Below are 19,705 nucleotides of genomic sequence, written 5' to 3' on the forward strand. Positions count from 1 at the left end.
GAAGGGACACTTCGTTTGAGCATAACTCTGCGTAGTTTGTATGGTCACTTCTAACCACATATTATTACATATGTATGAATGTCTCCTATGTACTGTCAAAACCTTAAAACCAAGTTGTTTAATAAAAATCACCATCAGTCTAAAAATATCTTCCAGCGAGATCATTTTTACTTTCAGGGACACGTCCCCCACGAGCGCCTCCCGCAGACTAAAAAAAATTGCGGAACGGAACTTGTACTAGGCAACTTTGTCCCCCTAACCACAAACTGTGGTTACTTTTGCAAGGAAAAATTTCAATGACCTGATTTGAAACTGGTCAAATCAGCCTATTTTTTAGTTGTAGGGCAGTATGATCTTGCATTTTATGCATTAAAACGTTCAAAAAGGTCAGTGGGGGTTTTCAAAAGGAGGGGTGGCTTATGGCTGATATGCCAATATCTACAGGTCCACATGTTCCGTGTTTACAATTGTTACAAATAATTCAATTAATTATATCAACGTTGTTGGGGGTGGGAAAATATCGATTCTTATAGTTTTTTGGTCGCTGATTTCGAATCTGAGGTCAGTTTTTCGTTTGCGACATCATGGGAAGGGACACAGGGCCAATTAATTATGTTAAAATAACACGAAAAATTATAAAGCTGCAAATATAAGGCTGGGTTTGGTAGTACTTTATGAATAAATTAAAAGTTGACATAAATTCATGTAACTCTTGTCAATCAGAGAGTGAAACGTTTGGGAACCCATCACTACTGCCACTATGTGATAATTTTTGTAATAATCTACATGCCAACTGCAACTTCGTCTCTTCACGATGCTTACTTCGACGATGAAAAAACTTCAATTTTCGAAAACCTTGGTACCTTTTGGAACCAGTGTGCACTCACATTTCATTCCCACGAATTATTTTTTTAACCATGGATACAAGAATCAGTGCAGTTGTAAATGTGAAATCGGCTATTTCGGCGTTCTGTTAGAAATTTTTGTGCCTTAATTACCGTTAGCGACGGCCCAAATAATTAGCACTTCAAAAATGGAGGTTTTTGGCTATCGAAGCAACTGTCGTAACCTTGTATTATGATAAATTGTCAAGCAATCTTGGACTTCAGTAACAAATACCTGCTCAATAATAGTCAAATCATAAGGAACCACGATTGCTTGACATTAAGTATCTAGGTAACACTTCTCCCTTAATTATACAGCAGGATGAATCAATTCGTTTCCTCTTAGGGTGCGGCCCAGGGTCCTTTGACTGTTTCCTTGGAGGATTTCTAGACAACCAAACTCTCCCAGCAAAAATAGCGCATATTCCCAAACTTTAAAATCTGCAAAAAAAAATTTGGAGAATTTTTGAACTGACATGACCCTATCTAGAAATCCTCCAAGGAAACAGTCAAAGGACCCTGCTGCCAATGAAGCCCGAGTCAGGGGAGTAGTAGTTAACGATAAATTTGATATCAAGTGCATTACACATTTTGTTGTATTATGATTATTCTGAGGATGAATTTGACCATCTACCCTCGGGGTGTCGCCATAACTGGGTCGACGAAAATTTTTTAAATTGTTTTCCTATTTCTTAATTGCTGACTAATTACTCTGTTTTGCATGACAGTATTTCTACGTACACATTTTTATTTATTATTCTTTCGAGATTCGAGGCATTTCATACAACGTGTTAACATTTTTCCCAAAATTTCCACGTGCTTCAGTTTTAGGCCTTTTAAGGCCGTGAGCAAGAATTTCCATTTTTGCGTGACATTTTTCTCGCGAAGGAGATAAATACAGATTCTCGCTTACGGATTCCATCAGAATTTTGCTTACACTTAAAATGCATGGGCATGAAGTGGTTTTTTCCGATTTTGACCGGACAAATTTTAAATTGTTCACACAAGGAAATTAGCGGAAGTCTTCAGTTAGACCAAAATCAGCCAAATTCAAGATTTTTTAAAATGCTGTAAATTTTTCCAATTTTGACCCGACTTCAAAAAATGAAAGAACCTTTTTGCACACAATTACATTGTGCAAAAGAAAAATCAAATTCAAAATTTGGTTTGTTAAAAAATTAATTGTTAATTTAAAAATTTGTGCGAGGGAAAAAACCACGTCACGCCCACGAATTTTAAGCTTAAACAAAATTATGTATGATGGAATCTGAGAATCTGTACTTTCCTCCCTCCCCTCGCGAGAAAAATTTCACGGTCAAAATGAAAATTCTCGCTGACTTAGTCATAATTTCGTTTAAACTGAGTATTATGAAAGATCCTGAAACACGTGAATCCTGAAACACGTGTTTAATGATTTATCTAATGCTACATAATTTTCGTGGTTTCGTCAAAATTGGAGCGAAACCGCTGGATTTATCGCATTGTTAGTTAAATGACCCCCACCGACCAACCACTTGACCAATCATGCCCAACGTAGATTGGATGTTAGCATCGGAATATTTTTCAAAATCGTCATATCCAGCTGAAATGTTGCTTACATGTCTTAATGGAAGAATATGGAATGAAATTGGTAAAATTTTTATCTGTAGCGACTCTATGGGGTGACGGGTGACCCATCCAGATTTTTATAAATTGCTTTAAAAACATTAAATCCGGCACGGTGATATTTAATGGCTTCTTATGAAAGAATATGAAGTTAAAAGTGAGCAAAGTGCAAGCAGAGTGACCCTGGAGACTGACCCATACCGTTTTTAAAAGTTCTTATTTTCACCTGAAATTTGGTATGGAGGATAAAAACCACTTCTCGATAGCACACTCAGCTTCAGGAAGTTCAAGGTGTTAAAGGTTTTTATGCCAAATAATAGAAAATCTAACAAATATTTAACTATCCACAACAAGGAGTTTGGTAATATTATGTCGGTCAATTCGGAGAAAAATTTAGAACTCTGACTCAAAGGACTCTCCCTGACTCGGCTATAGAGTCTGCCTGCACTGTAGGTTTTTATTGTGTATTTTAATTTATTATTTAATTTCTACGTTAGTAAAATTGTAACTAAAAAGCAGTTTACGTAAAAGCATGAATTTGTGGAATTTATGAACAGACAGACAGACAGACACATGGATACACAAGGCTGGATATTATAACCAGCTTTTCAAAAAATGAAAATTTCCATTTTTTCCGAGTTACGGCCGAACCCAGAAACACCGGCGTAGCCGTTAGTGATTGAAGAATCCTGCTTATACAGTGATAAGGTGTCAAATAATCTTGATAAGGAACACCAACGTTACTTGGATACAAAATGTCAAGCAGTCATGGACTTCATTATTTTGATTTTCATGTGACTGACTGTTTTAAAATCTGCTACTTTTGGTGTTATCGAGTATTCCACAGTTTTGTGTCTTGCTACCCACTACCCACAGTCTACCGGAACCGCTTACTTTTGTCACCCCTTTTTCATTGGTGGGTGTGCCTATTGCTTATTGATCAAAGGGGAAACTGAGCGGGGGAGGTAGCTGATCTTTTGTCGCTTGTAAACTCAATTTTTCATTTTTAGCTAAAAGTAGGTATGTAAGTGCAGTTGAGCTTTCAGTTTATTAAAAGAATCTCATTTTACTTCACATGCATAAAATCTGGAATTTCTTACAAGGTTCGAGATGGGGATTAACTTTCGTGGAACGAGTCCCGAATTGCAAACTCTGTGCGAGTACCAGTTCCCAAGACTGGCGGACGAGAACAATTGCACCCGCTTTGGCTCTTACCTCGAGGGGGGCGAGGAGGAAGACGACGAAGACGCGTTCTTTGAGGAGCTTCTCACCAACCAGCAGCCCTCGGCAAGTGACCATCATAATTTTACACTTATTATGATATTCCCCAGGTTTAGTAATGAAGAATTACATGTAACTCACATTTCAGAAGCGACATGTCTTTGCAAACGTATGGGAGAGAAGTTTGGGTAGTACTACATTGTCCCTTTTACAGCAGCGAACTGTAGTAAGTACGCAATTTTACTAAACTGTCAAAATATTCTCAGATCCTCGTGGCGGATGTCATCCCAATTCATTTACGGATACATGGACGATCGACTGGCGTCAGTGGCCACCGGACGTGCCAAGAATTTCGCAGGGCGTCAAGATTCCCATCAACTTGGCTGTCAACTCAAGCCTTCGAGTTTTGGAGGCAACTCCTCTTAACTCGGGCAGCGTGGCCTTTTACCAGAGTCTCAAGGGTCTCTTCAACCCTTGTCAGACCTCCAGCCTCCAAGTCTCCCCACCCGCTCTCCTTTTCCTCAACAGTCGCAAGGGACAGTTCTACTCGGTGAGTTTTGTTCCTCTACTGCAACTGTGTAGCATTATATTATTTTTAACTAATACCTCTGACTCTCTCACGCCCGTCTCTTGTTGCATAGGTGAAGCTCCATCTGAAGAACGTGGACGTGGTGCCACACCGGGTCAAAATAATCCCACCCAAAAATCAGTGTTTCAGCGTAGCATGGACAAGCCACCGAACGTCCATCGTTCCCGGTCTCGCCGTTCCCATCCTCGTCCAGTACAAACCAGCCAGCAACGCCTCAGTCAATGAGATTCTCTATATCGTGGTCGAGGGGGCGGGCGGGCTGACAGTGCCTCTCATTGCTTGCTCAGAGCCCCCACCAATTTTGGAATGTAAGGAAATATACACATGGATAAGTATCATATAGCTTTGAGGACAAACCGTTTGTGAGATTTGGTTTGTTTCTCCAGTTGAGGAGTGGGACTGTGGTTGCAGTGTCCTTCGTGTCGCCAGAACCACCAGCTTTGAAATAAAGAATGCTGGGAGTGAGGGACGCTTTTGGCTGCTCACAGAGGACGAGTTTCGATACCAAGTAACTTACAGCCCTGATGTGATGATGGTAAACTCATAATAGGATTCTTACCACTTTTGCAGTACATTGCTTACCCCAAACGCCGACTTCCGGAATCAAATCCGAATGGGGCACGGAAATTACTTACAAATTCATCAGGAGGTGTTGTGCAAGTGATTGCGGGACCATTTTCAATAAACACTGCCTGTTTTAAACTGCTAAGAAATCAACGGATCAAGATCCAAGTTTCCTACACTCCGAAAACGGCAGGTCTTCACTATGAAAAATTGGCCGTGATGTGTGACAATGGGGAAGTGCGGTGGATTGCTGTAAAGGGGATCGGAATCGACATGCACTACAGTGGACTGATTGACCTTCAGGTCAGAACTAGTTCGGATAATGTGGCGCATGACTCGTGGTACACGTACAAGTCCTGTTACCGACGATGACGTGGTGTAAATTTCAGGTTGCAAGTTACTGGACCGCTCCCCCAGTGGATTTGCCATTCGACGAAAAATGTCGGTTTGCTCTCGATTTTGCTGACTTATTACCTGGCGACATTGGACAAGCCAAATTTAGAGCTATTAACAAAAGGCATATAAAAATAGTCAACAATGAGACAATTAAATAGTTATGATAACATCAATGCAGTTAATGTGAGAATTACTTTAATTTTAGCTGCATCTCGATGTACTACTTTTGGTCTGTACGTCCCCTCAAGTCGGAGTTTGGAGGAGGATTTCCCAACACGATCGAGGGGAACAATGGACGATCATGCTTTTCTCGTTTCCCTGAAGCAACGCTGCAACCGTCGGACATTGGTCACTCGCACCATCACTCCCACCAGAAGGAACCGTCCAAGAAGGTCGTGGATCTACGTATCCTTCCATCCCAAGGGATTCTGAGGCAACGCCAAATGACAGATTTCACCGTCTCTGCCCCCTCACCGCAACAAATTGGCTACTACGCTTGCGTCATAAGGTGAGTTGAGATGTTCGGGTCTCTGGTTAACATGGGAAATCCAACTTATTTTTATTAAGAGTTCATATTGACGTTGTCTAACATTAAAATAAGTCTGTTCGTGGAGCAACTCGAGGACACTTCCTCCACCGCAATTTGTGGTTTCATTAACGAGCTTGAGAACATCGGAATGAACGACGTCCCAATACACCTGGATTTTCTGAAGAAGTCCATGCTGGGCAAAACAGGAGGACGACACCCCCCAAGCAGGCCTAAGAAGTTGCTCCAGTCCAACAGCGGTGAGGGAAATCTGGGGGAGGAGGACGACGAGGAAGAGGAGGAGGACGAGGGCGAACTCGAGTTTATCATGCCACCCAGATCCACGATGGGGGGTCATCCCTGCGCTGAACCGAAAAAGTTCTCTCGTCGCAGTTGGACCACGACAGATTCAAGCGGTCGAGAAAGTGGAGTCGATAATGAAATTAAACGTCTTGGAGAAGGCACAAAAACTAGTCCTTTTTAATTAAATTAAGGAGAACAACATACGAATTATGCAAATATGTACATTTTATAAACAACTTGATTTCTCCTTCAGCTCGTCGACCCAGAAGTTGGGGGGTGAAGAATCTGGACGTTCTCAAACCCATAGTGGAGGTGGAGATTTGGCTGCGGTGTATGCCGTTGGAAGTACGATTTAGTCCCCCCGTCATTGTGGGACGCGGTTCAATCAGCTCGAGAGTAGAGCGGTATCCACTCAGCATAATTCAGAATCTTTTACTCTTATATTTTATTAGCGAACAGTAATTATTCCAACTGGCCGTTGTTCATCAGGGTCATCACCGTCACAAACGACTCCCAGTGGCCTGTCCAGGTTCAACTCCCACAACTCATGGAAGTGACGAGTTCAATTTGCTGCGAACCGAACAACTTGACATTGCAACCTTTGGAAAGTGCTGATTTTACAGCAATCATTTGTCTCAAGAATCATGGCAAGGTCGTAGATAATATATAAAATGACAATCTGGGGTAGAATTAGTAGTTAGGTATACGATGACAGTGAAACTTAAATGAGTCGTGTAAATAATTAGATGAACCAACCGCTCACTGGCACAATGAATGTGCTGGGTTCGAAAGTGAAGGTTCCCTTTTCCATCCACTGTTCAATTACTTGTACCGGTCCATACATCACCGCGTTGACACCCCTAGTTCATTTTGGGTTTATTCAGATGAGCTGCGAGAAGATGAAGACGATTGCTATACAAAACATTGGGTGAGAATTATTAATTTATTTATACGACTGAATGCGAAAGTTCTCTTTGAAATTAAAAAAAAAACGAGAATTCTGGCTGCAGTGACCGTCCGGCAAGGTGCGTGGCGTCTGTAAACGCACAAGATCTCTACGATTTTGACGGACACAACCTTTCACCTTACAATTGCACTGTGGAGGGAATGAAACTACTCAGAGTGTGGCCATCGTGGGGAGTTTTAGAGCCTCAGGAGACGATGGGCATTAACGTCTACCTTTCAGCTGAGGTAATTAGTAAATAGTGATTGTGGTTGATCATGAAATTAGTCGAATTATGACCATGTGTCACAGATTGAAGGCGATTTCGTGGCGTCCATCACCGTCTCCGTGGAAGACGTTGCCGATAGTAGCATTTACATCCCAGTTTGCGCCGTTGTTCAGAATCCATTCCTGTTTCTGGAAGAGAGTGAAATCTTCATGTGTCAAGAAACCCTGCAGAACAACAAGGTGGAGGACAGCTCGGTTACTCTGGTTAATCCCACGGGATTTCCCATCACTTTTGTCTGGCAGCCTTGTCTTATTGGGCGACAGAGTCAGATGCTGTCAGTGGAATTTTGTCCACAAACAGGATTTGTTCCAGGTAGGGGAACGATGGACGTGGTCCTGTCACTGAGTGCGAATAGTGAATACGTCGATCTCAGATATGTTTATGCCGTCTGCATGGTGGATGGAATGAAAGAACCTTTGATTCTAAAGATTTCTTCAGATTTTGATATGGAATGACGGAACGGAACCAAATTGATCCATAGCAAACCAAGGAATTATTTATTCTGAAAATATTGTATGAAAATGTATTAAATAGAATCCTTATAACTGCCCAGTAAATCCAAAGCATACACACAATATGTCTGCTAACAAAGTATGAAACAAGTCGTATGTTTTTTTAAAATAAAATATACGTAAAAATTAATACATTTATACAACTAGCCAAACTAAAGTTGTCCGCAGTTAGAAACTGTAACATTAATTTTAGGCCGGTGATTTGCACCAACAGGCACATTTTCTATTTTTCGAAGGACGAGTAACCCATCAATCACTTTTCCAAAGACACAGTGTTTTTCGTTTCTGAAAGAGACAAGCAATAAATGGTAAGTTTGTAATTCAAGAACTTGTATAGTCAACAATTAATAATATACAATACTTACAAAAAGTCTGCAGGAGCACACGTAACAAAAAATTGACATCCATTTGTGTTAGGACCTGCAAATGCAATTATATTTTATGAGGATTTTGTCTTCTTCCGAGAAATATTTTAAAAGGCCGAACGAATAATTTTAATCATACCAGAATTGGCCATTGAAAGGAGTCCAGGAACATCATGACTCAGGGAGAAGCTTTCATCCTCAAAAGTGGGTCCATAAATACTCATGGATCCAGTTCCGTCTGAATTGAGGAAATCACCACCTTGACACATGAAATCTGGAGGAGAACAAGAACATGCAAGCATCAATATAAAACACATAATAAAAGTCGCCTGCACTAAAGCGTTAGCGTTGTAACTAAACTGACCTTTAATAACCCGGTGAAATACGGAGCCCTTGTATCCGATCGGGAGCCCGTCCTTATTTTTCATCTCCCCAGTGCAGAACTGGCGAAAATTCTCTGCTGTTCTTGGGGTAACATCTGCAAAGAGTTCAAATATCATGCGACCCACTTCCTGAAATGTGAAATCAGAATTAAAATTTGCTTCATTACTATTTATTGCAAACCTTACCGAAAAGTGTAGTTTATACAAAACATATCAAATATATTTACCATTGTTCCAATGCTGACGTCAAAGAAGACGACAGGGTTGGTAGTGGCTCGCAGTTGACTCGAAATCTGAGCCCAGGTCGGCATTTTCCAGTGAAATCCAGGGAAATTATTAAATAACGTTGGTGGCAATTAGTAATTAGTTTCTTATAATAGTTAGTTTGTGCTGTTTTGTCATGAGGATGTTAATTTGTTGGCCGGGTGAGCTGGTGCCGCGAGTGTGTGCTCGATGGCTGGGGCAGGTCTCGTACCTGAGGCCGTTGTGGGACCACATCGTCGCTACGGCTGACGCCACCTATCTCAAATTTGGTTGGTTGGTCTCACTCTCAGTTTGATTTTTCTGCTCCTCCGTCGATACACACACTATTTGCAAAATAATAATTCCTCGCTTCTTCTATTATTCACTCGCTCACTCGCTCGCTCGCTACAACAGATTGCCTTCACAAGTCAAGTACGAAAATATTTCAGATTTCTAACCATTCTCAACTGAAAAAATAAGAATTCAAAATTCTAACCTCCGGGCACAGCAGAGAGGAGAACGTGCTTGTTCAAGGGAAATTAGTGCAAATTTTTGCAAATTTGTCCTCGCGTGTGCAAATAAAATTACGGGTCGGCTGGGAGCACATCAGATCAGGTCACTCTCCTAGAAGTTAGTGATTCCATTGTGGTAAGATTGCTATTTTTGCCCATTTATTCTTTTAACAATGGGTACAAAAGAGGTTATTCATGGTCCTGCTGATTGTTTAATGGTTGATATTTGACATTATACATTTCCTGCTTGAGTGAGTATATCCGGGTTTCGATTTTATGAAATGTTTGGATATTGCTCAATTTTTGTTGGAGTTACAGCGCCATTTATTTAAGATTTTTGTCATGTATCTTATTGTGTTTCTTTGATTTGCAGTTATTTCTCGTTCAGGACAAAAGTGCTCTGCGGATGAAGGTTGAATTTTGACTCGTGGTCGTGCATCGCGCATCGCTTTTTTGTTTGTTGTTATTGTCTCCACAGCTTTGTCAAAACTTGTCATCGTCGTCATTCCAGTACATGTCTGGGAATATTTATTCAAGAAGATTGATGGTGAACTGTATTTAGTGTGGTTATTCAAGTGATTCTCTGTGACCTGAACTGTTCGCGTACCGTCGGGTATAACGTAAAAAATAAATCCAACAAGTTCTTCACGCATCTCTCTCCGGGATCTTGGACAATTTTAATTTTTCCAGCTTTATTACGTAAAAATGATTAATTGTTTATTTTTTTACGGCTGGTATAGTTTCTAATGTTGCCCTACTTATTCATTCATATACAGTTCAATTGTGTTCGAGTTCCGTTACCCGAATTCTTTTGCTTTAATTTCCTTCGGATCAAGTTCTGAGGATTACACGCTGTCGTTTTCTTTGGGAGGAGTTTTAGTGCTAACAAATCGTCGCTGATATATTTATCTCTGTGTCATCATTGCCTCAGAGATAAAACTTGAACTTGAAAACGTTCTTCGAGCTGACACTGAAATGCCAACAAAAAGGTACGACTCTTGACTGAAATCATCTTTTCACCTAAATTATTAATCTATTTTCATCTGCTCATTCATAAGTCAATAGTTTAAAAATACCTTCTTTTTAGTGAAGTAAGAAAGGTAAATAGTAGTTTCACCACAGCACCACTTTCGTCTATCCGTGGTGTTAGTCTTAAGCGGCGGCTTCGCCACCACTTTCGCTTTCTTTGATTGCTTAGTCGGGACATGTGGGTTTGTCAAGTTTGTCTTTGTCTAAAAATACGACACTTTGCTCGATACGGCAACAGCCCCTCTAATGATTCTCTTATTGGGTATCATAACAAGAAAATGAGCGGTTTACTAAACATCAGCTCTTATGGCTCAATTTAAGGAATACAGTAATAATAAGCAGTAATACACAATGTATCCTGTTGCAATTTTTTATAAAGATGTTTTTTGGTTTTGATTTTATAGTAACAATATGTCACCAATGCCAATGCAGTCGAAGATTGGAGATGCGTCGTTAAAGTTTGGTCCGGACTGGCTGAGAGCTCTGTCTTCTTCGGAGAACACTGGGGGTCCAAGCAGCACTTCTCCAGGTGGAGACGGTGTGGGTGGTCCACCTCCTCGCGGATTCGGATTTTCCGGTTGGGGTCCAGGACCCGAAGGTCGTTCCGGCTTTCATTCCAATTCCAACAAGGATCATCAACATCACAACTACTCGGCCGCGGCGGCAGCATTTTCCTCTCCCCCGTCCTCGTCCTTCCATCCCGTGTCCTACCATCAGTCTCCACGAGGAGGGGGAGAGGCAAACAAGGGGACGGGCATACCTTCAAATCCGAACCGATTCAAACAATCAGAACATCGATACAGCCGGGAGGAAATGCTGGCTCTCTACGACAAGAACTTGGAATCTCCCGAGTTCTTGCTGACCTTTGGGACGCTGTACATTGAAAAGATGCAACCACCTCTGGCATTCTCGCAACCATCGGAAGAAGAAATTGTTCGTACTACAATATAGATAGTAAATAAGTTCAGATCTTGGAGTTATACATTAATGAATTTGTCCCACTTGCAGAGAATATGGCATATTCCTCAACCTGAATCATCTAGACAAGGCCCTGGTGGTGCAGCTCCGATCGGACGAGGTTACGCTACTCGCGGACGGGGTGGTGGAATCGATCGTGGACGTGGTCGTGGTCGCGGAAGTTATTCGACCTATGGTCCGAGAACACATGAAGAGGAAGACCCTCGTAGTTCTTTTTCCAGACCAAGAAACTTTGAAAGATCTCAAGTATGGTTCATACAGATTATAGACAAAGGAAGAAGAGTCTTTAATCCATCCATGGTGTAATTTGTGTGCATTTTAAACTTGTGCAGAGTAATCATGAGAGAACTGCTTGGGGAGATCGTAATGGGGTTGTGGGAAGTGTGGGTGGACCACCCGGTGTCGCGGGGCCGGAGGAGAGTAACCGTGGGGGTGGAAGTTGGAGGAGTCGAGAAAGCTTTGGTGGACGACGGGTGTCGGAAGAGGGGACGAATGACGATGGTTGGCGTAAACCAAGATGGCGTAGGGGAGACGAGGCGGAGGACGAATATAGGTCGGGTAGTAACTCTAGAAGGCTTCATCGCAGCTGGAGTGAAGAAGAGAATCACGACAACATACCTGAATGGTACGTTGAACGGTTATAAAATAAGAATCCACAAGTTGCAAAGAAATACTGGGAGTAGTGGGTGTGGGAGATATTTAACTAGATTAACGTGTTTCTTGTGCGCAGGGCGCGAGACAATCCTTCGGAGGAAAGCGGCACGTTCGACTCAAGCGGCGCATTTCACGGAGAGGATCGCAGTAGTAAAAGTAGTAGAGAGACAGACAATAGAAAAGGAGGAGAAAACAGTGGCGATAGCAATAGTGGTAATAGTTTGTTGAAATCCAGAGGTGAATCTGAGCACTTAGGATCTCATTCTGACAGAGGTATGATGAAGTATTTTGATTCTATAATTAAAGTATGCGGCACCAGTTTTATAAATAACTCATTACGTTTTTAGTACAAAAGAGGGTGCAAGATAGAACCGAATCTGTCAAACCTGTGATCCCTGCCTCGGTGAAAGAAGAAGCAGAAAACAACGCCGGAGACGACCATGACGAATACTCGTCGTCCTTATCCAATAACAGAACGAGTCGAGACCGTGACCCTTTCCTGACCCTGTCCAACTCCTCCCATCAACAGCAGCAGCAGCAACAACAACAACAATATCACCATCAGGGATCCAAGAATAGTATTATAAACATTCAGAAGCAGTTACTAGAGTCGGAATCCCATGATCGTAGCGGACACCTTATTGGCCTATCGTCGTCCGAATCACATCACATTCAACGTGTTCAAACGGTGCAGCACCAAATGACGGCGTCCTCCCACGACTCCAGATCACAATTACTGCATGCTCAGTCTCTGGTTGAACGGGCCGCATCTGGTCATGGTCTTCACGGAGGCGAACTCAGAGCTTCCTCCAACACCAACGAGTCGAATATGCCCTCTCTCAACAATGAAGACGATCACTATAGAAGGTGAGTGCGACCGTTATGTTTATATGACAACTTGAGCAAACTATTACAGCACTTTTACTTGAGCGACCTTTTGGTGTGAGTTTTTTCTAAAAGCTATTTCTTCCATTCCAAATTTTTGTGTGAAAATTGTCCACTGCTCGTTAGTCATGAATTCATTTTCTTGCAAAAATCAATACCATTCTCCAACTAGATGCCCTTTAGAGTACATTTCTTATATATATATAGTTTTATTCTATTCCAATCCAATTAATTAATCAAACTTCAGAACTTTAGAACTAACCTCTTCTTTTTATTCTAGCATGACTGAAGAAGCAATGAACCTGGTTTCGAAACTGATTGAAGAAGACACTCTCGCATCCCGGCGACTTCGCGGACCGAGTGGCAACAACGCCATGTCGCAACAACAGCAACAACTACTTGCCAGTCTGTCAGTAGCGGAAACTCTGTCATCCAGCGGTGGAAACAAGCAGCAACAGCAGCAGTCGTCCCATAATGATCTGTCCCGATCTGGTCCTGGAGGGGGAGGACATCACCCTTCACAGAATATTCCATCACAAAATACAACAACCAATGTGACTGTCCATCAACCAGCCAGCTCCCCCTCAGGATCGATGGAAGTTTGGTTTTATCGTGATCCTCAAGGCAGTGTTCAAGGGCCGTTTAGCACACATGAGGTAATAACCACAGTTTACGACTGATGTGAGTCCGCTAATTCGCTTTCTTGTTCTTTGTTTAGATGGGTTTGTGGTGTTCTCAAGGCTACTTCTCAGGCTCACTCCAACTTCGAAGAGAATGTGATAAGATTTTTATCACGTTGTTGGAAATGGGCAAAGTATATGGAAGAAATCCATTCGCTGTTGCCGATTCTTCCCCGCCACCACCCCCAATTCAGGTACCATTTATTTACCTTTAAGTCTTTAATTATTTGATTAAAATATTACTAAAATTAATGATATAATAAATAGTCGTAAAATTATGGTAATAATAATTACGGATTAATATTTACGGATGTTTCTGCTCGTCTAGGACCCCAATGCATCCAGTGCCTTAGACCACAGTAGTCAAATTCAAGCTCAACTTCACCAACAAAGGCAACAGGCCCTTTTGCAACAGCAAAACCTGATGAGGGAACAGCAACAGTATATGATGAAGTGAGAAGCTGATATAATTATTCATATGTATATTGTTCGCATGCTTACTTATTTTTTGTTGTCTTGATAGCCTCAACCACGGTGGGGGTGGTGCCATTCGTAAGGAGCAACAGGATCCTAGCTGGCATCAACCACAGAGCTCAAGTATTCCTCCAGTTGTTGCCCCGCAGCAAACTCGGTCAGCCTCCAACTCGTCCCTTTCCTCTGAACAAATTCAAGCCCAATTACTAATGAGCATGGCTAAATCTCAAGGGTTGGATAGAGATCAAAGTGCAATGGATCAATTGCATGCATTATATCAGCGGCAGGTATAAATAATGCGAAGGGTTGATTGATTATATTACTTTAGATTATGCTATAGTTATTAATACATCGTAAGGTATAATAATACAATAAATTCACCTATTTGTTTTTTGTTGATAGCTCAAGACCGCTGGCAATGAAACGTTACAAAGTCAAAACAAAAATAATTTTTCAGACTTGATGGGAAATTCACAAAGCACCCCTACTGTATGTCATTTAAATCTTTCCTGTACATAATAATCAGTTTAGTGAAAATGACAGTAATTATGCTGGTTGTTGTACAGATGGATGTCGCCTCTAATAAATCGTCCTCAGCTGTGGTCAATGATCCTATTCAGTCTTTAGTTCAACAGTTAACATCTATGGCAAATACTCAGCACAAGATTATCTCCACACCCAGTAAGCCTCCTGATGTGATAAGCCCATGGGGACAGACTGGCAATTCTTCAGTTCAGCAACAACAACAGACGCCTCAAGTCCAAAACCAATGGGGTGCCGCTCAGCCAACCCAGACCCCGTGGGAGTATAGGGAACAAATGGCGAAATTGGTAAGAACGAAAAAAGAATATTTGCTTATTAAAAATTAGATGGATTGTTGATATTGATGTGTATTCCCACAATTGCAGCAAGAGGAAGAATTGCGTCGGCGAAAAGAAGAGGAGGAAGCGGAGCGTAAAAGACTGGAGGAGGAGGAACGTAAACATTTAGAAGATAAGCAAAGGATAGAACATGAACGTAAACGCCTGGAAGAACAGCAACGAATGGAGGAAGAGAAACAACGGAAAATTCGCGAGGTATAGCCAACATACAACGAATGATTTTGCTACTTATTCATTGGTCAGGATTGCAAATATTAAATTGTTTGGTAAATTTGTAGGAACAGTATTTACTCCAGAAGCAGCAACAAGAAATACTGCGGAAACAACAAGAGGAAGCTGAATTTCAACGTCTTAAAGACCTCCAAAGACAACAGTTGGAACAGCAACGCCAGCTTAGAGATGTGGGTTACAAGTTTTGTGTGAAAATGTTTATGCATTTTTTGTACTAATTTGAGATATTTTTTTTTGTTAGGAGCAAACTAGATTAGCCGAAGAACAGCAAAAGCTTGAGGAACAAAGACTGGAGAAGGAGCGTAAGGAACAGGTCGCAGCTGAACGTGAAGTTAAGCTTCGTCAAGAACGAGAACGTGAATTGAAGCTCCAACAACAAGCCCAATTCTCGTGGAATACTGCTACCGTCCAACCTACTCAAAATATGGCAGGTGGTGTTGCTGGAAGTGGTGGATCCAAAAGTCTGTTAGAGATCCAACAAGAAGAAGCAATAAAGCAAGAAAAAGAACAAGCGAGCCAGAAGAAAAAGGCACAACAAGAACAGCTCCGACAACAACAAGCTCAACAGCAGAAAGCCATCAATTTAAAATGGGTCGCCAACGCTGGTGCGGCTCCAACGAAACAGGCTCCAATCAAATCTTTGACTGAAATCCAGGCAGAAGAACAAGCAAAGCTGCAAAAGGTTCATATTTGATTTTACTTACATTTAGCTATTGTCGTCGCTTTGACAAACATTAGTATGGACTTGGAAGGGAAACCTCATTAGTTAATTACTGTATGCATAGATTAGGGCGATAAGGATAACTTTAATTTTAAATTTTTAGCAACAAGACCAAGAGCGTGAGAAGCGGGCCATAATTAATCAACAGCAGCAAAAACAAGCTGTGTGGAGTGCTCAGCTAACTTGGGCTGATCGAGCCCTGGCAGGTACTGGGGGTGGAAGTAGTAGTAGCAGTGGGACTAGTGCCAAGAAAGTGAACGGTAATTGTTTTTTGTAGTTGATTGTATACAGTAAAAATAAGAATGATCAGTAAAGATGTGCGATATAATGTTATTAGGTGGAGTATGGGATGACTCTATGGCCTCGATGGCGTCGAAACTGAAAGGAAGCAATAATCCTCTCCCCTCTTCTGTCCCTTCTTCTTCTTCAAGCAATAACAACAATCGTGGACCAGCCGGCGGAAAAAAGACCAAAGAAATTTCGGATGATTCCTTCATGAAGTTATTTTCTGTTCAACAAGACGGCGCCGCTACGAATCAGAAAGGTGGAAGCAACCGACCAAAGATGACACAACAGGCCGCTGATGAGTTTACTCGCTGGTGCTCAGATAGAATTCAGGCCATTGCTTCCGGTTCCGTGGACATCCCCACATTCGTGTCCTTCCTCAAAGAGGTTGAATCTCCCTACGAGGTGGGAGACTATGTTCGGTCGTATCTTGGCGATGGGAAGGAAGCCAAGGAGTTTTCGAGAGAATTCTTGGAACGGAGATCCCGTTGGAAGAATGCACGCAAGGGGGACGGATTAACTTCCTCAATGGAGGATAATTTGTGCCGGCCTGCTTCCGCCATCAACCCCAATTCGAACGAGTTTCAAGAAGTCAAGGTGCTTACCCATTTCACAATTTACATATCTATACTGCAAAGCACCAAGACGCATAACATTTTATTAGTATAACTATATGAACCTTTTGTTTTTCTTAGGCAAAAGGAAAGAAAACCAAAAAGAATAAGATGCAGAAGGTCGACTCACGAATTTTGGGCTTTTCTACTTCTACTGTGACTGATCGCCTCAGTCGGGAGTACTGCGATTCTACCGACTAATTGAACAAGACCAAAATCTACCTTAAATCCCTCACCACACACACACGGCCAATATGAACAATACGTATATCATCTTTACAGAAGAACAGGATAAGAATCATGTCTGTATGCACAACTCCACCGTCAAAATCGATACAAATGGATTTTGTAAATCTCCAAGAAAATGTAAAAAGGTCGCAATTGTTGAGGCGACCCAAATTATAAGCGTTAAAGGCCGTCTACATATATATTAATAAAAGGAACTGTTTGTTATGCGAGATTATAAAGAGTTGCAGTATGATTTAATAATTCATTTCTAGAATACAAGAATATGCTCAATGACAGACACTGTAAGTAATATATAGTACACGCGTAGATACTTGTTTCAATGCAGGTAATTGGTAAAATTTCGACATAGCATGACAAATTACACTTTTATAGAATTATGTCTTCTTAAATATTTTCATCTTTATTGAAAACCAGTGAAAACATTACTTTTGGACACGTTTTCTAAAATGTTTCCTAAATATTAGACATGACTTGGTGCAAATTATTACAAACAAATTCTAGCTGGGTATTTATTATTATGTAAGTTTAATATATAAGCTGTCATCCGTCCAACCGCAGTGTCCTCTCACCCTCCTCTTAACTACAAAAATGTATGAATATGTGCTGCATTATTATATATAACTGCATACGTACAGAATGTGGGAACAATAGTTTTTAAAAGGTACAAGTTGTGTTGTTGCCAACTTTTCAGCTCAACACCACCATCACCACACCCATTCCTCATTGTTTCAATATTATATTGTAACATAAATAGTGTAGCACAGAATATAAGGGCGCTGTGGGCTGATCGATCAATTGGACAAATGTGAACAACTGAAAAATACAACATGCAACAGTGACAGAAAGACAGAAACACAATACTATCAAAAAACGATCCTACGCCACTCGTAGATAATTTTAAAAGTTGTAGACAGCCAGGTGTGCACACGAAGGAAAATCGTTGCTGCCTTTTGCCTATTAAAAAATGTGGAAATTACAAGGTTTCAAAACTGATTGGAAAAACTTGCAAGATAATGTGCTCATATATATTCATTACATATAATTATTACTAGATACTTGGACAACAAAGCTTATGATATTTATTTATGTTGCTTTCAGAAGAAACAATTTTGAATAGGAAGTGGGCGATTACAACAATACCACACGTGTTTGCAGGACCAGATTCACCGGATAATAAAGAATTAAAAAGAACTTATTAGTATGCTGTTGTTTGTTGGTGTGTATAAATGGAAAGAATAATAATAACAGTAATTGGCGTGTTAAACCAGTTAAATATAATGGAAATTTTACGTTGACGCCTTTTATCAAATATTAACGGAGTTTATATCTTCTTTTTATTAAGTTTTATTCACTCCAGATCTGGGAGACCTTCTTCATCATCCGAATCAGTCTCGTGATTTTCTAGGTCGTCTAAACTTGGTTTGCCTCCACCTGGCATACCACCACCTAAACCACCCATTTGTCTCATCATCTAAAAGGAAGAAACAAGACAAAAAATTATAGTAGCACCTTCAATATTTTTCCATAAAAAAATGCAAGAATATAAAAATATATCAAACCTCTTCGAAATCTCCAGGATCTCCACCACCCATGCCGGGCATTCCACCCATTCCTCCCATACCACCCATGCCCATTCCACCCATGCCTGGCATTTTTGCCTCTTCATCTTCAGAGTCATCCTCATCCTTCCACTTGTTGAAATCAATCTTGATCCAAGGGATTTTACCTTGAGATTTTGTGAGTCTCTGAAAATAATAATTTATGACGTTAGTGCATGATTTAGCATAAGTTGAAACACTATTACACGGTGTAATTTACACCATGTGATATGAGATAATTATTTATTAGACTTACTGGCCAAAAGTTTTCTTCCTCCTTTTTGAGACAAATTTCAATGTTTCGTGGTTTAATTAGATGAACAGAGGAGTCGGGGTTGATGTTACCAAAGAGGTCGATCACTGCTTCATATTCCTTCTGCTCCGAACCACCCTTTCCTTTGAAGGAGACGGTGGAGCCTTCATACTTGATTTCTGGGTTTGAACAATCATCAAGGCAGATGGTCAAAAACACGCAGTTCTTGCGTTGTGCCCAAATCACGCTGGGGTGACTCCTGTGAAAAACAAATGAACAAAACAATTACTAACTTCGATTCGAAATACGAAAATCTCAAATCTGATCTGGTATTTCATATACGTTTTAGAGATGTGAAACCAGATCAGACTGGGGTTCGTTGGATTGTATGGACTCATCATCAATTCTAGAAATTTCCAATTACTCAGCCCTATCCTAAATACAATACACTCTGCAAGCAGCGAATTCCTTTGTTGGCTTGTCGTGTTTGATGAATGATGATGGTCCATCAATGGCAAGAGCTAAGGTGATAAATTAGGGGAAGGATTTTTTAGTGGAATGCGACTTACACGTTGGTCGTCATATTGGCGGATGTGTTAGGGGTTGCTGATGACCTGTCGTCGTCGTCGTCGTCGTCGTCGTCGTTGGTGCGGAGTGACCGAGTGGAGGAGAGGGCGAGAGAGCGAGAGAGAATGAAGCGAGGAGTGCGAGGAGGAAGCCGTGGTTTGAGTGAGGCAAATTTTTCCCACACCGCCACCACCACGGATCATTCTAGAACATCCGATTCTAGTCTCCCCTCCAGCCTCGCCACACAAACCCATCAAGTCGAATAATGTCC

General features: G+C 41.2%; 4 protein-coding genes and 1 long non-coding RNA gene across 5 annotated transcripts; 3 read left to right on the top strand and 2 right to left on the bottom strand.

Annotated features, from left to right (window-relative positions):
- Nucleotides 1–3,857: 3,857 nt before the first annotated feature.
- Nucleotides 3,858–4,801, top strand: LOC118436310. Its single transcript, XR_004835344.1, has 3 exons — nt 3,858–3,898; nt 3,977–4,260; nt 4,352–4,801. It is a non-coding gene; the product is annotated as an uncharacterized LOC118436310 (long non-coding RNA).
- A 680-nt stretch (nt 4,802–5,481) lies between these two features.
- On the top strand, nt 5,482–8,117 carry LOC118436339. The gene is made up of 6 exons (XM_035854179.1): nt 5,482–5,767; nt 5,861–6,492; nt 6,578–6,740; nt 6,835–7,016; nt 7,099–7,279; nt 7,344–8,117. The coding sequence occupies exons 2-6, from the start codon at nt 6,422–6,424 to the stop codon at nt 7,773–7,775; spliced, it is 1,029 nt and encodes a 342-aa protein (XP_035710072.1). The 5' UTR covers nt 5,482–5,767; nt 5,861–6,421; the 3' UTR covers nt 7,776–8,117.
- LOC110851787 (peptidyl-prolyl cis-trans isomerase H) lies at nt 7,795–9,093 on the bottom strand. The gene is made up of 5 exons (XM_022099687.2): nt 8,808–9,093; nt 8,562–8,709; nt 8,337–8,471; nt 8,198–8,252; nt 7,795–8,117 (listed from the first exon to the last, which is right to left on the bottom strand). The coding sequence occupies exons 1-5, from the start codon at nt 8,889–8,891 to the stop codon at nt 7,985–7,987; spliced, it is 555 nt and encodes a 184-aa protein (XP_021955379.1). The 5' UTR covers nt 8,892–9,093; the 3' UTR covers nt 7,795–7,984.
- Nucleotides 9,094–9,156: 63 nt separating this feature from the next.
- LOC110852788 (GRB10-interacting GYF protein 2) lies at nt 9,157–17,234 on the top strand. Its single transcript, XM_022100907.2, has 20 exons — nt 9,157–9,471; nt 9,709–10,034; nt 10,112–10,324; nt 10,769–11,297; nt 11,373–11,588; nt 11,675–11,967; nt 12,073–12,269; nt 12,344–12,863; nt 13,162–13,537; nt 13,600–13,755; nt 13,890–14,014; nt 14,085–14,322; nt 14,438–14,524; nt 14,602–14,865; nt 14,944–15,111; nt 15,195–15,317; nt 15,389–15,829; nt 15,972–16,128; nt 16,206–16,750; nt 16,849–17,234. Exons 3-20 carry the CDS (start codon nt 10,311–10,313, stop codon nt 16,966–16,968), a joined length of 4,569 nt encoding a protein of 1,522 aa, XP_021956599.1. The 5' UTR covers nt 9,157–9,471; nt 9,709–10,034; nt 10,112–10,310; the 3' UTR covers nt 16,969–17,234.
- Nucleotides 17,235–17,390: 156 nt separating this feature from the next.
- On the bottom strand, nt 17,391–19,603 carry LOC110852789 (co-chaperone protein daf-41). The gene is made up of 4 exons (XM_022100909.2): nt 19,437–19,603; nt 18,871–19,126; nt 18,576–18,761; nt 17,391–18,487 (listed from the first exon to the last, which is right to left on the bottom strand). Exons 1-4 carry the CDS (start codon nt 19,448–19,450, stop codon nt 18,365–18,367), a joined length of 579 nt encoding a protein of 192 aa, XP_021956601.1. The 5' UTR covers nt 19,451–19,603; the 3' UTR covers nt 17,391–18,364.
- Between the last annotated feature and the right edge of the window lie 102 nt (nt 19,604–19,705).

Source organism: Folsomia candida, unplaced genomic scaffold (assembly GCF_002217175.1).
Source record: "Folsomia candida strain VU population unplaced genomic scaffold, ASM221717v1 Fcan01_Sc007, whole genome shotgun sequence".
Classification (NCBI taxonomy): domain Eukaryota; kingdom Metazoa; phylum Arthropoda; class Collembola; order Entomobryomorpha; family Isotomidae; genus Folsomia; species Folsomia candida.

Excerpts from the sequence above, each read along its gene's own strand:
- LOC110852788 (XM_022100907.2), top strand. Across the intron at positions 11,298-11,372 it reads AACCATCGGAAGAAGAAATT|AGAATATGGCATATTCCTCA; the intron begins GTTCGTACTACA and ends TCCCACTTGCAG. Across the intron at positions 16,129-16,205 it reads TAGTGCCAAGAAAGTGAACG|GTGGAGTATGGGATGACTCT; the intron begins GTAATTGTTTTT and ends TAATGTTATTAG.
- LOC118436339 (XM_035854179.1), top strand. The coding sequence starts at position 6,422 with ATGCCGTTGGAAGTACGATTTAGTCCCCCCGTCATTGTGGGACGCGGT. Across the intron at positions 6,741-6,834 it reads GTCTCAAGAATCATGGCAAG|ATGAACCAACCGCTCACTGG; the intron begins GTCGTAGATAAT and ends GTAAATAATTAG. Across the intron at positions 7,017-7,098 it reads ATTGCTATACAAAACATTGG|TGACCGTCCGGCAAGGTGCG; the intron begins GTGAGAATTATT and ends TTCTGGCTGCAG.
- LOC110852789 (XM_022100909.2), bottom strand. Across the intron at positions 18,762-18,870 it reads AGGAAGAAAACTTTTGGCCA|AGACTCACAAAATCTCAAGG; the intron begins GTAAGTCTAATA and ends TATTATTTTCAG. Across the intron at positions 18,488-18,575 it reads ATCCTGGAGATTTCGAAGAG|ATGATGAGACAAATGGGTGG; the intron begins GTTTGATATATT and ends TCTTCCTTTTAG.
- LOC110851787 (XM_022099687.2), bottom strand. The coding sequence starts at position 8,891 with ATGCCGACCTGGGCTCAGATTTCGAGTCAACTGCGAGCCACTACCAAC. Across the intron at positions 8,710-8,807 it reads ACGTCAGCATTGGAACAATG|GAAGTGGGTCGCATGATATT; the intron begins GTAAATATATTT and ends TTCACATTTCAG. Across the intron at positions 8,472-8,561 it reads ATTTCACCGGGTTATTAAAG|ATTTCATGTGTCAAGGTGGT; the intron begins GTCAGTTTAGTT and ends GTTCTCCTCCAG.